Genomic DNA, 14108 nt, shown 5'->3' with positions numbered 1-14108 from the left:
TAATATGTGTGTAAACTGGCCACATTAAGTCATTTCTACGAAATGTTATTAGATCAGTTATCTGCTCTCATTCCTTACGTTGCTGGTATGTTAGTTGATATAATTCAACAGATCGAAAAAGATTATTTTAAACTTCAGTGGTGTGGGAGGGGCACTTTCACATATTTACTTGCATTTTTTTATGTTAGCAATATCTGCTGTATTATTTATCCATTTTAGCATGTATTTGTACAAAACCAAATCTGGTGTTTCGTAATGTCAGTAGGTTATGAACTTAAAATTATATTTGAATTAGACTTGATGCCATGTATCTGCCATTCACCTAAAGGGATCAGAAACTCCTCAGACACTGAAACGTCACACGTTTGCATATGTACGAGAAGCCTCACCAGACTGCATCGATCACAGTGAGAGTGCAGATGGCAGGACAAGCACACTAGAGCTCCTCTGTGCCAGGGACCTATTTCCTCTGCCATGTCACGAGTGTGGAACTAGATCAGCACGAATTACTTCGTACTGCGGTTATATAGGGCGGTGCACGTCAACACGGGCAGTTCGCTCCACCAGAACTTGGGGCCGATTCGTCCATCAGCTCCTAGCGGCCCATCTGTCAGAGCCCAGTTGGAAGCTACAGCAGCAGGGCCTATGACTTTCCAGTGATATCCTGAGATATAAATGCTGGCCAACTCTACCGAACATGTAACCTCCGTTCTTAAGGATTATAGTATAGTCTTCATGTCCCAGAACATTTATTCACTGTGTTCCAAGCATATGCCTGTTAGTGTGTGAGAAGTTGTATTATTTTTTATTGAGAAGAGCTTTTCTTTGTTGTGATTACATCTCTCTACTGTGGTCATAATAAACCCTCCTTCTTGTTTACATGTGACTTATTATTTCTTATCAAGCATCTCCCCGTGGGAGATAATAGGACCTGAATTACGAAATTGCACCAGTCAAAGTCGTCAGAGTTTATGGCGATCTAGTGTGAGACTACTGTTTATGCTACACAGATTACAGAGTTCAATTTGAACAGAGCACATTTTCAGCACTAATCTAAGATCAACTGATGTATACAGTCTGCCCTTAATGTCTTATTGTAGATTTCGTCATAGAGTGTCCTTTCACATTATACCAAATCCAAACCAAGATTCCTTCAGCATCCAAAAAAAAATAACAATCAAACTTTATGGCTGATAGTACTTATTATGCCATTTTGCTTTGTTTGGTGTAGCAGTAAGAGTTCCACACCATTGACTGCAGTTTTAGCTCTGTGTCAGCATAGAAAATCCATCTTGTCACCAGCCATAATTTATTTTAGTAGGTCTTTTTCTTCCGAAACATAACGAAACAGAAAGTCCAGAGAATCAGTCATCCACTTAGTTTTGTTGTTCTCAGGAAGATCTTTTAGTACCCAGTGACAGCAGAACTTGGGGTAAACCTAATCTCTTGTCAGTCTTTTTCAAAACACTCAAATAAATCTCTATAGAGTTTTTCATCAGTTAAGATATTTTGGAATGCAAAATTTCTTCATCAGTTTTGTGCAGCAGTTTGTTGCTGATGTCAGACATAATGCCGCTTCAGTCATCACAGATGTTTGTACTTCAACTCTTAAACAAAGTGACACAATTGAATCAGACCTGACCTCTGCCCTCCATGGTTTAGTCCACATGCAACAAAAATTTTGTGACGAGTGTCCACAGCTGTGAGACTATTTATCACTGAAACCATGTTTGAGAATGAATTTCACATTTGGTACGATTTTTCAGTTGCAGTTGCCATGGTCATTTAGAACAGTGACTGTGGTAAAAAAAAAAAGAACTGTGAACTGCTGTGTGTAGGAACTGTTCCTCTGGCCCCCCCCCCCTCTCTCCTCTGACACTGCTACTTCGTACACTACTTGAAGATGGAGATTACTTCCAGACGGCACTCGATGTACACTACCTGTGATGACAGTACCCACTCACCTACCAGTGGACATTAATATGTGCCGTGTTCACCCTTCTTCACCTTTACGGTGTCTTAATCTCCGCTAGGGACACTCAGTGAGCTATCTGAATGTCTGTGGAGGAATGGCTGCCCATTCTTCCTCGAGAGCCAAAACCAGAGGAGGTAGTGATGTTGTACACTGGGGTCTGGAGTGAAGTCAGCATTCTGAGACATCTCGAAGGTGCTCCGTTGGGTTTAGGTTGCGACTGTGGATAGGCCAGTTAATATCAGGAATGTTGTTGTCCAGGAACCATTGTCTCACAGATGCTCTTTTATGACAGGGTGCATTGTCGTGCTGATACATTCACTGCCTCTGAACTGTACACAGTACACAAAGCTGTAAAACACGTTTCACGTCCTTCCGCACTTAACATTTTCTCGAGCGCAATAAGGAGACCGTATCCTAATCGCGGAAAATACAAATGGTGGTAGATAATGTGCGCCAGGCATTGTACAAACCCAAACACATCTATCAAATTGCCTTAGGGTGTAGTGTAATTCATCATACCAAATTATTCTTTTCCTGTCATCCACTGCCAGTGGTGTCGGTCTTTACTCCACCTCAATCACCACTCAGCACTGACTCCATAAATGTGTGGCTTATGAGAAGCAGCTTGACCACTGTAACTACCTGCACACAGTCTTTGTGCTAACTGGACTGCTTCTAGTACTTTGGAACTCCTCAGGTGGGTTCCTTCCGCTGCTTCCGCGCAAATTTTTCCTCGGTGCTCAAAAGTCTCTGTCTGTCAGTAAATGAGGTCTACCTGGTCTTGGTTTATCTGTAGTTGTTCCTTCACATTTCCAGTTCACTGTCACATCACCAACAATCGACTTGGGCAGTTTAGAAGAGTTGAATAGTCCGCGTTCGAAGTCTCTGAGCTCTCCTGACCAACCTGTTCCATTATTACTGCTTCTCTACTGACAACACACTGTACCAGTGATTCCACCTCTCGTGAGATGTAGTTACCAGTTCCACATTACATAAGGTTATCCATATACATATGTTTGATCCGGTAGTGTAGTTAATGTTATAACTGGTATTTTGTTTTAGAGGTGTTAAGCTGTGCATCCTTATGTTCTATTTCAAAAAGCAGTGGCAATAAAAAATTAAATTGGGAATATAAATACATATTCACAAGTTATGCTTCATAATGATGTTCTGGTGGTTATATTTATGTACCAATTACAGTGTAAGCATTATCTGAGGATGACTGCTAATCAACTGAAAGCAGTTATCATCTAGCTGTTATTTGATTATATTGCTATCTTGACCATTAAAGTTTATGAAAAGCATTGAAAAGGACGCTAGAAATATTTAAGCTTTCAGACGAAGTCCTTCTTCCAAATTAGGAAACACACACACACACACACACACACACACACACACACACAAATCAGTTCATGCTTGTTCTACCAATGCGACCATGTCAAATGGGACAGAGGAATGGACAGTGTTTCAGGGCAACCTGTTTCCCTTGGGTTAGGAAACTATCCCTAATAGGGGAATGAATCACCATTGATCAGCTGCGTGGGGATGCAGAAGGTAATGAAAACGACTGTATTAAAGACACTCTGTTTGTATCCACTGGACATGCAGCTTGTAATTGAAGAAAGACAGTGACCTCTCCATTGACAAAAGATTCCGGATTAGTCCCCCATTCGGATCTCTGAGGGGGGGGGGGGGGGGGGGGCTGCCAAACAGTAGATAACTATGAGAAAAGATTAAATAACAGACAAAATGGTAACATTACTTGAATTAGAGCATGAAATGTCACAAGTTTGAATATGGCAGGGAAGCGAGAAAAGCTAAAAAAGGAAATCCAAAGGCTAAAACTATATATCTTGTGGGCCAGTGAAGTAAATGGAAGGAGGATATGGGTTTCTACTCGTGCAATAGAGAATAATATCGACAGAAGCAGAAAATGGTATTACAGGAGTAGGATTCATTATTGAAAAAGCCTACCATTTTTACTAATTGAGGAGAACCCCGGTAGATGTTACAAACATTTTCTTTATTACCATGCAAAAAATCGGTGGTTACAATAGGGGTAGCGAGAAATTAACTCCATCTCTTCTGCGATTCCATCTAAATGCAGTTCTGATGTAAAGGCTCCAAACTAACTCCCGGGAGCCAGAACTAAAACGGGAAAAACTAATACTCCAAGAACTGTTGCCTGCTACGAAGCCTAACTTCTCGCCGAGATGCTGACTTCTCTGATGGCACATCGACGAGAGCGTAAGTGATTGGCTGTAAGCAGTCGACACACGACTCGGGCAGCCCTCATCGACAGTAACTGTCCGCAGTGGTCCCTGGGTTGGATTAAAAAGTCCATCTTTAGGAAGAGACGTGCTGCCTCCCAGTAACTCGTGAACGGATGGAGGCACAGTTTAGTGGTGCGACCAACCTCTTGCTATAGCTCTCGGTGTACCTCCTGGCGGTCTGCGTTCACACTTGATGTTCTTGCGTGGTCGCTACAGAGCACACAAATGTCGCCTACTGTCACCCGTGCATTGTGAAGCCCCTACTACACGATGCGCCTAAACCGTACACCTATGCACCAGGGCCCCGAGCTTGTGTACCTGTAACTACAAACTGGTCCACTTTGACCTATTACACCATCCATGTGGGATAAACCTACCGTGCATGCGCAGCAGACAATCATAATGCGCGAAAAGAAAATAGAACTGTCTGATGCCTTGTAAAGTCATTTGTTCTACTGCACTCATCTCGAGGGGGACTGTATGATATATTGGAATGTATGTTCAAATTATGTCTGTGAGCTCAAGGAACTCAAGGTTCCTATTTAACAATTGAAACAAATGAGCCCTCGGTCACGATTTTTAAACTAAATTAACCAGGTTTCGACACTACTAGGCTTGCATTCATCAGAAGTAAAAACTACTAAAGTGTGGCCTATAACATAGTCAGAGTTATAGGGTGCGGTAAGACATTTTTATATAAGGAGTGTAAGTACTGAATATCAGTAACAGACAAAGACAGTACTTACATGTCACATATAAAGTAATTAACACCCCAAAAGGGCTTTAGTCACAAAACATTTAAGACGGAATAAGTGAAGGCGAGCCTCTATGAGCTGCTCGTACCTGTACGGCCACAGACTGCAACGGACTGAGGTGAACATGGCACTGCACCAAGCGTGCCATTCTAGTAGCCGTAGGCACAATTAGGCTACTTCACATTCAAGTGTAGGCAGATTAAATTATAATGAATAATGTTCAGTACATAATGAAAATCAACATTTGTTTGACAGCGGTAGACAATGTAACATTTTGTCTGCATCAGAACTTAAAAAGTACAATATAAAGCATAAAAACGTAATTATGAAAAATACAGAGAGGGCTGAATGACAGCTTGTAGAAAGCAATATAAACTTGAAATACAGACAAAAAACCATTTTAATAATTAAAAGTTATGAGATTGACTTAGGTGGAAAAGAACATTTCGGCAAACTTCACAAGGAGACCCGAAGTCAAATGTCAAGTAACGGCTTTATACCGTTGAAGAAATTTTTATTACGTAGCTGCAGCTGTTCATTGAGAATGAGGCTATCACTCCGAGAAAGATGTTTAAAAATCTCCAATTCTTCCAGAATATCTAATCTACGCCCTTTCTTTTTGATGCGCAAAATGTAGCTACCGCAAATAGCTTTAGGTCCGTTACCTGTAATCAGAAGATGGCCGGCAAAGGACGAATTTTGGAGGCTAGTGCCATTTTTTCTTAACAGTTGTTCTTTATATCTGGTTGTAAAGGCACGTCCTGTTTGACCTACGTAGTAAGAAGAGCAGATGTCGCAAACAATTTTGTAAATGGCAGAATTTTCTAAAGTGGAACGAATAGATCGTAAATTATGAAAGAAGATTTTTTTTAAATAGTTATTGGTAGAAAATGCAACGTTGCAGTCGTATTTATTTCGAAGAAGGCGTTGGATCTGATAGGAGAGGGGCCCCAGGAAAGGAATAGAGAAATATTTATTTGGGTTGGACTCAATAATAGAGGTGCCTAGTGTAGTAACTCTTTTAGTAGTTTTCTTTTTAAGGAGGTCATCTACTATGGTAGGTTTACACTCGTTATTAACTGCTGTCGTTTTGAGTACATTGATTTCGTCGTTGAACTTTTCCTTCAAAAGTGGATTGGAAGTAGCTCGGTGAATAGCAGAGTCGAAGAAGGCTTTTTTATGAGACTGTGGATGAGTGGAAGATGCAAGTACGATCTGGTCAGTATATGTTACTTTACGAAAAATATTGAAAGAGATTTTATCATCTTCTATGGTAAGGGGATAGATTAGATATTCTGGAAGAATAGGAGATTTTTAAACATCTTTCTCAGAGTGATAGCCTCATTCTCAATGAACAGCTGCAGCTACGTAATAAAAGTTTCTTCAACGGTATAAAGCCGTTACTTGACATTTGACTTCGGGTCTCCTTGTGCAGTTTGCCGAAATGTTCTTTTCCACCTAAGTCAATCTCATAACTTTTAATTATTAAAATGGTTTTTTGTCTGTATTTCAAGTTTATATTGCTTTCTACAAGCTGTCATTCAGCCCTCTCTGTATTTTTCATAATTACGTTTTTATGCTTTATATTGTACTTCTAAGTTCTGAAGCAGACAAAATGTTACATTGTCTACCGCTGTCAAACAAATGTTGATTTTCATTATGTACTGAACATTATTCATTATAATTTAATCTGCCTACACTTGAATGTGAAGTAGCCTAATTGTGCCTACGGCTACTAGAATGGCACGCTTGGTGCAGTGCCATGTTCACCTCAGTCCGTTGCAGTCTGTGGCCGTACAGGTACGAGCAGCCCGTAGTGGCTCGCCTTCACTCATTCCATATTAAATATTTTGTGGATAAAGCCCTTTTGGTGTGTTAATTACTTTATATGTGACATGTAAGTACTGCCTTTGTCCGTTACTGTTATTCAGTACTTACACTTCTTATATAAAAATGTCTTACCCTATAACTCTGTGACTATGTTATGGCCTTATAGGCCACTTTAGTAGTTTTTAATTCTGATGAAGGCACTCCTATTAGTGTCGAAACCAGGTTAATTAAGTCTAAAAGTAGTGACCGAGGGCTCATTTGTTTCAATTATAACCTAGAAACGTCTCTGAATGTGCAGCCATGTTTAAAACTTTGCGTTCCTATTTAATAATAAATTATTTTTATCATTATTTATTATGTAATTTTTTTTCTCTTATGTAGTATAGTACTGTTCTGAATTACAGACAACAGTTTTATATTACGACACTTGGTTATACACAGGTATATGTATATCGAAATTTACATTTATACAGCTTATTGCACATGGAGGATCCACTTGTTTTTGGAGTTGTTGCCCTGGCAGTGACAGTAAATCTTCGGATTAGGGCAGAACGGCGACGAAAACGAAAAGCCAGACGTTGTTGGGTTCGACCCTGGCCGGAAAGAAGGCACGAAGGTAGAGGAATATATTCACTTTTAATGAAAGAACTGAGGCCCGAAGATCCGCAAAACTTTCAGAACTTCATAAGGATGGACATGGCCTGTTTCGAGAAGCTGCTGTCTATGATAGAAAATGGAATCAGAAAGTGTGACACAGTCATGAGGGAGGCTATCTCACCTTCTCGAAAGTAAGAATTATATGTTGATACGTTTTGTGATCATACCAGCCAAGAACACTGATAAAATACCAGTTCATGCCTTTTTATGTTGCAGGCTGGTTGTAACATTACGGTTCCTGGCGACTGGGGAATCTTTTAAGAGTCTGGCCTTTAGCCACAGAATAGCACAGCCCACCATTTCAAAAGTTGTTGTGGATGTGTGCACTGCAATTTGCAACACTTTAAAGGACCAGTACTTTTAAAGGTGCACTTGTGTTAGTTTTTTTTAAATATATGTATATACCACTCAGACGGTAATTAAGTATATAACGTTACACGCACCAGCAACAGAAGAAGAGTGAGAGAAAATTGCCAAAGAATTTGATGAGCTGTGGCAGTTCCCAAACTGCATTGGTAAGCCACAAAATTAAGTTACATAATATGGAGAAAATCTGAAAATAATAAAATGTATTTAAAATTCTTGTAATGAAATACACCGAACTCAGCTTTAGGCTCCCACACTGCAAGTCTATGTACTGCTATATAAAACTACTTATTTTTATTTTCAGGTGCAATGGACGGGAAACACATAGCATTTGCCCAACCACGAACTGCTGGATCAGCATACTTCAGTTATAAAAAATTCCACAGCATTGTTTTACTAGCTATTGTGGACGCTAGGTATCGATTCTCTTTAATCGACATTGGGTGCAATGGGAGAGTGTGTGATGGTGGGGTGTATGCAAGCAGCCTGATCAGCAATGCACACCAGGAAAACTGGTTGAAGATACCACAGCAAAAATCACTTCCTGGCACGAACATTGAAGTGCCGTATGTGGTACTTGCTGATGATGCCTTTCACCTGAAGCCACATATCATGAAACCCTATAGAGACTGCCAGCACCAGAAGCCCAAACAGATTTTTAATTACAGACTGTCAAGAGGGAGGCGAGTAGTGGAAAACGCTTTCGGAAGTCTGGCCAACCGCTTTAGAGCTCTTCTCAGTACAATTCGACTACCTGTTCAGAAATTGGAATTAATTGTTCAGACTTTGTGCATACTGCACAACTACTTGATTGAAGAGGCTGACAGCACATATCTGACAGATGCTGATACAGAAAACACAGACTTGTGCACCATAAACAATGGTTCTTGGCGAGCAGAGGAATCTCTCTCGAGCATATCCCGGCAGAGTGGAAATCACACGTCACTGTGTGCCAGGGAAGTGCGCGAAAAATTTTGTGAATTCTTTAGTTCATCAGGTTATGTTTCATGGCAATGGGAAGCTTTTAAGAAGTACAACTTTTAACAGTAATAATTTAGAAAAGACAATCTTTTATTTGAAAATAACTGATTAATGAAAGCCAATCTCGTAACTTTAAAATCAGTTACTGATTTATTTATGAATCCCACCCATGATATATTTCATCAGATTCAATTCAGCCTAAATTGCTGGATTTTTAATTTTTTTTTTTTTTTTTTTTTTTCAATTCAGCAGCAGCATACTGTCCGAACTTATCATCTTCATTGCTGCCACTAATTGACATTTGAATGTCTATTAAAACAGACAATGTTGAGGTGGCCAATTTTCCCTCCTACGCCTCTTGCTTGCTGAAGCATAAGGCTCCATCAGAGATGAATGTGGTGATCTCTGAGGTGTTGACACAGGTGTACTCCGCTCTGCACATTACACACTATGTCTTGGGAGTACTGGAAATAGAAAACTGATACAGTATTGTGCTACATACGAGAGTGACTCAAACGAAAACCTTAAATTTGTAATAACAAATCGAAATTTCGCGCCGTTATCCTGTAAGTTGGTAAGCGTGCTACAAACAGCGTGCAGAATGGCCTGTAGGTGGCAGCATAGTGCAAATGTACACATTCCATCGCAGTACCAGTATAAAGATGGCCGCCCCACTTGCGACTTGCACCGGGGAAGAACAGCATTCTGTTATTCGTTTTTTGCGTAGTGAAGGTGTAAAACCTATTAAAATTCATCGACGAATGAAGGTTCAGTATGGTGATGCATGTTTGTCACAGCAGCAAGTCTACGAATGGAGTAGGGAGTTCGCAAATGGTCTGACTTCAGTGGAAGATGCTCCTCGTCCAGGAGGGTAAATGACCTTGGGCGCTCGAAACATGAAGACGAGTCGGTCATGTCTTCATTTCATGAGCGCCCACCGGGGCCCCCAGGGTCAGCATGGCGGCGGTCCCTGTCCCCCTGAGATAATTTGTCCTTTTGGGACAATTATCTGAGCAAGCACCCACGCCAGCAAAAGGTTGGCACGTGTAAAAGTTTTCGTTTTTGAGTGACAGACATATGAGTATTGATAACTGCAGTTGGTTAGCAACCACTCCAGTATACAAGGGGCATGCTATTGTCGTCTGTACATTATGTCCTCTGAATCGACTCCGAGAACTTCTATTGTCGCTAACAAGCTGCCAGAAATAGTAAATACACTTCTATTGCAATGGAAACTTTGTACAAACTTGCACAAATTGCTGTTTGTGGAAGACTGCAAAATGCGTTGGATGTTTTTCAATTAGATGTAATACAAACTATACAGGAAGATATTCTGTTGGAATTTCGTGTTTCTAAATTTAATTTCATGTTAAATTCCTATAGGTTGCCAGAATGTTATATATTTAATAAAAGTGAGAATGTTCCAATGATTTGTGAGGTCGTAAATCATGCATTAGAAGCTTGTGGAAAAATAAGAGCAGGAATTCCAGTTCCATGGGAGACACTTAGTTTAATCACAATGTCTTCTTTTGACATTTGTACATTCTGGCAAAGTAGATTCAAAATCAAAGTATTTTTGTACAAAGTAACTTACAAGCATTTTGTACATACTGTTTCTGAAAACTGTTTATGTAAATAACCCGATTCATGGCAAAACATACTACTGCAACCACTTCTTATTAAAATGAAAATTAATATGGTAACTAAGACACCATCATTTTCATATGGGGTAACTTGTCCACCACATGTTAAACAATATAGTCTTTGGTGCATGTTTTGTGCAAATACTCGATTGTTCAGAAGTTTACGTTGTGGTGGCTCGTTAAGCAGTGTATTGGATTCAGAGGAAGACGACGCTGATGTAGCTGATTTGTTTGCAGATTTGTAATGGAGAATCTGTTGGAAGCAGAAATACCAACACCGTCCTTGAAGACAATGATATGCTTAATGACAAGATTGAATTGCAAGCTGGCACAGGGAGATGGACTCCTAGGCGAATACATCTTTACCATTTTGAACTATTTGACTCAATTCGAAAGTTCTTCATTAGTCTCGTCCTTTGGTTTCCAGAGCTTCTCCGAATATCTGAGATCTCTGAAAGATGGTATTACACTGATGTTATTGTCCTCAGAGGAGAGAACGAAGTTGATGAATTTTGTAGACGAATTAATATCATTCCACAAACCTACCCTGGCCAGATTATCATGTGGAAACATGATGGGGACCACATCCACCTGATACACGACTGTATCTACTCATCAAGACGGTGCCGCTGTAGGTTTCAAACTGACGGATTTATTGCCAGTCGAATTAAGAAAACAACAAGACGCACTAGAGCAATCGCAGCCATGTCAGACATCGACTGGCTCAGTGTTCTTCTATATCTCTACTTGCAAAAACGGCCAAGTAGGGGACAAGTTCGTCTTAGAGGAACCAATAAGTGATTGCCTGGTGAGCTTGAAATTATACAGTGGAACAGTTTCGCCGAGCAATCCCTCACAGTATTGGAAGGACAAGACACTGGAAATGTTAATCAATGTGGAAGTGGGCTCGCCAGTGATGCAGCATGTAAATGGCCTCATAGCAAGCGCCAGCCAATCGTTACAAGGAAAGGGTGCAATGCTGAAAAAACAGCGAAAAAGGTACTATCCCTTTTATTAAGTTATAATTGTATCCCTCCAGAAAATATAGTCAATGTAATACCATCTACTCATCCATATTTTATTAATTTGATTGACCCTAAATTCAAACGATTTTTTGATATGGGCTTAGAATTGTATAAAAAAACTATAAATGAATTGGATTTACATGGTATAGAAAATTTATTGTGCTCTGGTTCTGAAGATAATATTTTTTATTCTCATTCAACAAATGTTTGGGAATATTATTATACTCTTCAAGATTCTCTTTCTTGGCTAAATAAAATTTTATTATTTCAATGCGAAGATGATACTGAGGAGGCTACGAAATTTTTAACAAATCTTTTATCGTGGATTAATAAGAAAGGATTGTATCAATGGCAAGAATTTTAAGGTAAAAATATATATGTACCAAATAAAAAGTTAAACACACTTTGTATTGTTGGTCCAGCAAATAGTGGCAAAAATTGGATTTTTGATTGTATAATTTCACTTGGTTTAAATGTTGGGCACATTGGGTGTTGTAATAATAGAACGAATCAGTTTGCATTGCAAGATGCTGTTAACAGACGTGTGATTGTTGGAAAAGAAAGTTCTTTAGAGGAGGGTGCAATTGAGGATTTTAAAAAAGTGTGTGAAGGCATTGCATGTAACATCAGAGTGAAGTACAAAGGAGACGCTATATTAAGACGTACTCCATTATTATTAATTTCAAATTCACAACCAGTTATTTGTTCTCACCCAGATTTTAAAGATATTCGTGTACGTACAATTAGGTGGAGAAAGTTTGATGAATTAAAAAATGCTTGTAAAAAGCCGTATCCTTTGGCTTTCTTTCAATTACTTCAAATGTATAATACTGATTATTGAAATGAAACACTGTTCCAATGTAATAATTCATTTATTTACAATTTTGTACAATACAAATGTTTTTTACAGTAAATACAAGATATTATATTCAAACTTGTTTAATTTCATATTGTCCCTTGTACACTGATGATTCCTGATTCCTTTTCACATTTGACATATAAATCATATCAGATACCTGAACATTTGGTACATTTGCTGTGGGATAATGAGTTTCCAAACCATCTGAATGACATTGCAGCATGTTTACAGATTAGTCATGGGTCAGTACACCACATTGTTCATGATGTGTTCCAGTTTCACAAAGTGTCTGCAAGATGAGTGCCACAGCAGCTGACGTCAGAATGAGAGAATGACGTGTTGATGCTTGTGAAGAACTTCTTCGGCACTTTGAACGAGAAGGTGATGGCTTCCTTGCAAGAATCGTTACTTGGGACGAAACCTGGGTTCACTTCCACCAACTGGAAACGAAGAGAGCGAGCAACGAATGGAGCCATTCCTCATCAACAAAACCAAAGAAGTTTCGAACACAACCATCGGCTGGGGAGGTTATGCTGACACTTTTGGGACGAAAAAGGCGTCATTTTGGAGCATTACATGTCTAGAGGGACCACTGTCACCAGTGCATCATACACAGATCTCCTAAAAAATCATCTGCGGCCTGCAATCAAATCAAAGCGACGTGGATTGCTGTCAGCAGGTGTCCTTTTGCAACATGATAATGCAAGGCCCCACACTGCCCGTACACCGAGCGAGGTGGCGCAGCGGTAGGACACTGGACTCGCATTCGGGAGGACGACAGTTCAATCCCGCGTCCAGCCATCCTGATTTAGGTTTTCCGTGATTTCCCTAGATCACTCCAGGCAAATGCCGGGATGGTTCCTTTGAAAGGGCACGGCCGACTTCCTTCCCCATGCTTCCCTAATTCGAGCTTGTGCTCCGCCTCTAATGACCTCGTTGTCGACGGGATGTTAAACACTAATATCCTCCTCCTCCACTGCCCGTACAACAGTTGCAACAATCGCAGACCTGCATTTTGACTGTCTTCCTCATCCACCATACTCACCAGACCTTGCCCCAAGTGAGTTCCATATGTTTGGACCACTCAAAGAGGCAATGGGAGGAAAGAAGTTCTGTTCTGATGAAGAGGTACGCCACGCAGTGCATGAGTGGTTGTGCGGACTAGCAAAAGAATTTTTTTCTAAAGGAATTTATGCCCTTTGTAAGCGCTGGAGGACTTGCATTGAGCGAGGGGGAGATTATGTTGAAAAGTGATACAGCTTTGTACCATTTCTGCACAATAAATAATATTTTTAAAAATATTTATGGTTTTCATTTGACTCACCATCATATGTATTACGATATCTAATATTAAAGTGGTTATGTAACTACAGTAACTTGTTTAAAGATCTCTTTGTAAAATAATGTGTACATTATTGACTTGTATGAAAGTGAAGTAATATTTTGTTGCAGCAGATATACACAATATAATCAAAATGTTACGGTCTTTTCGTCAAGCGAGCTTTATGGCTAATGAGCTGCGATTGACATACATGAGAACACTGTTTATGCACTTACATTACTGTTGTCATCTTCACTACATTCCTCATTTACTGTGGGCTCTTCAGTTACTGTGGTCACCTCAGTATTCTGAAATAGTTGATGTTTTATTTAAATTTGGTAGATACTTACACAAGAGTCAGTAATAATAGTCCTGCTACACAGATTTGATGAAAGTGACTGTGGTATCTGAAATAGCAGATAG

General features: G+C 39.8%; 1 protein-coding gene across 5 annotated transcripts in view; it reads left to right on the top strand.

Moving 5' to 3' along the window:
• Positions 1 to 14108, top strand: part of LOC126210109 (zinc finger protein 501-like) — a 366536-nt gene that overhangs the window by 124973 nt on the left and 227455 nt on the right. The window contains exon 7 of one of the 5 annotated variants that reach the window (XM_049939252.1): positions 8161 to 8886. The exons of the other annotated variants lie outside the window; for them this stretch is intronic. Coding sequence (XP_049795209.1) covers positions 8161 to 8230 — 70 coding nt within the window. The 3' untranslated portion in view covers positions 8231 to 8886. Of the gene's footprint in view, positions 1 to 8160; positions 8887 to 14108 lie in introns of those variants that run through there. 5 annotated transcript variants of the gene reach the window in all.

Source organism: Schistocerca nitens, chromosome 10, assembly GCF_023898315.1.
Source record: "Schistocerca nitens isolate TAMUIC-IGC-003100 chromosome 10, iqSchNite1.1, whole genome shotgun sequence".
NCBI lineage: Eukaryota > Metazoa > Arthropoda > Insecta > Orthoptera > Acrididae > Schistocerca > Schistocerca nitens.
The sequence above is the reverse complement of the archived record's forward strand: the minus strand, read 5'-3'. Positions and strand labels throughout refer to the sequence as shown.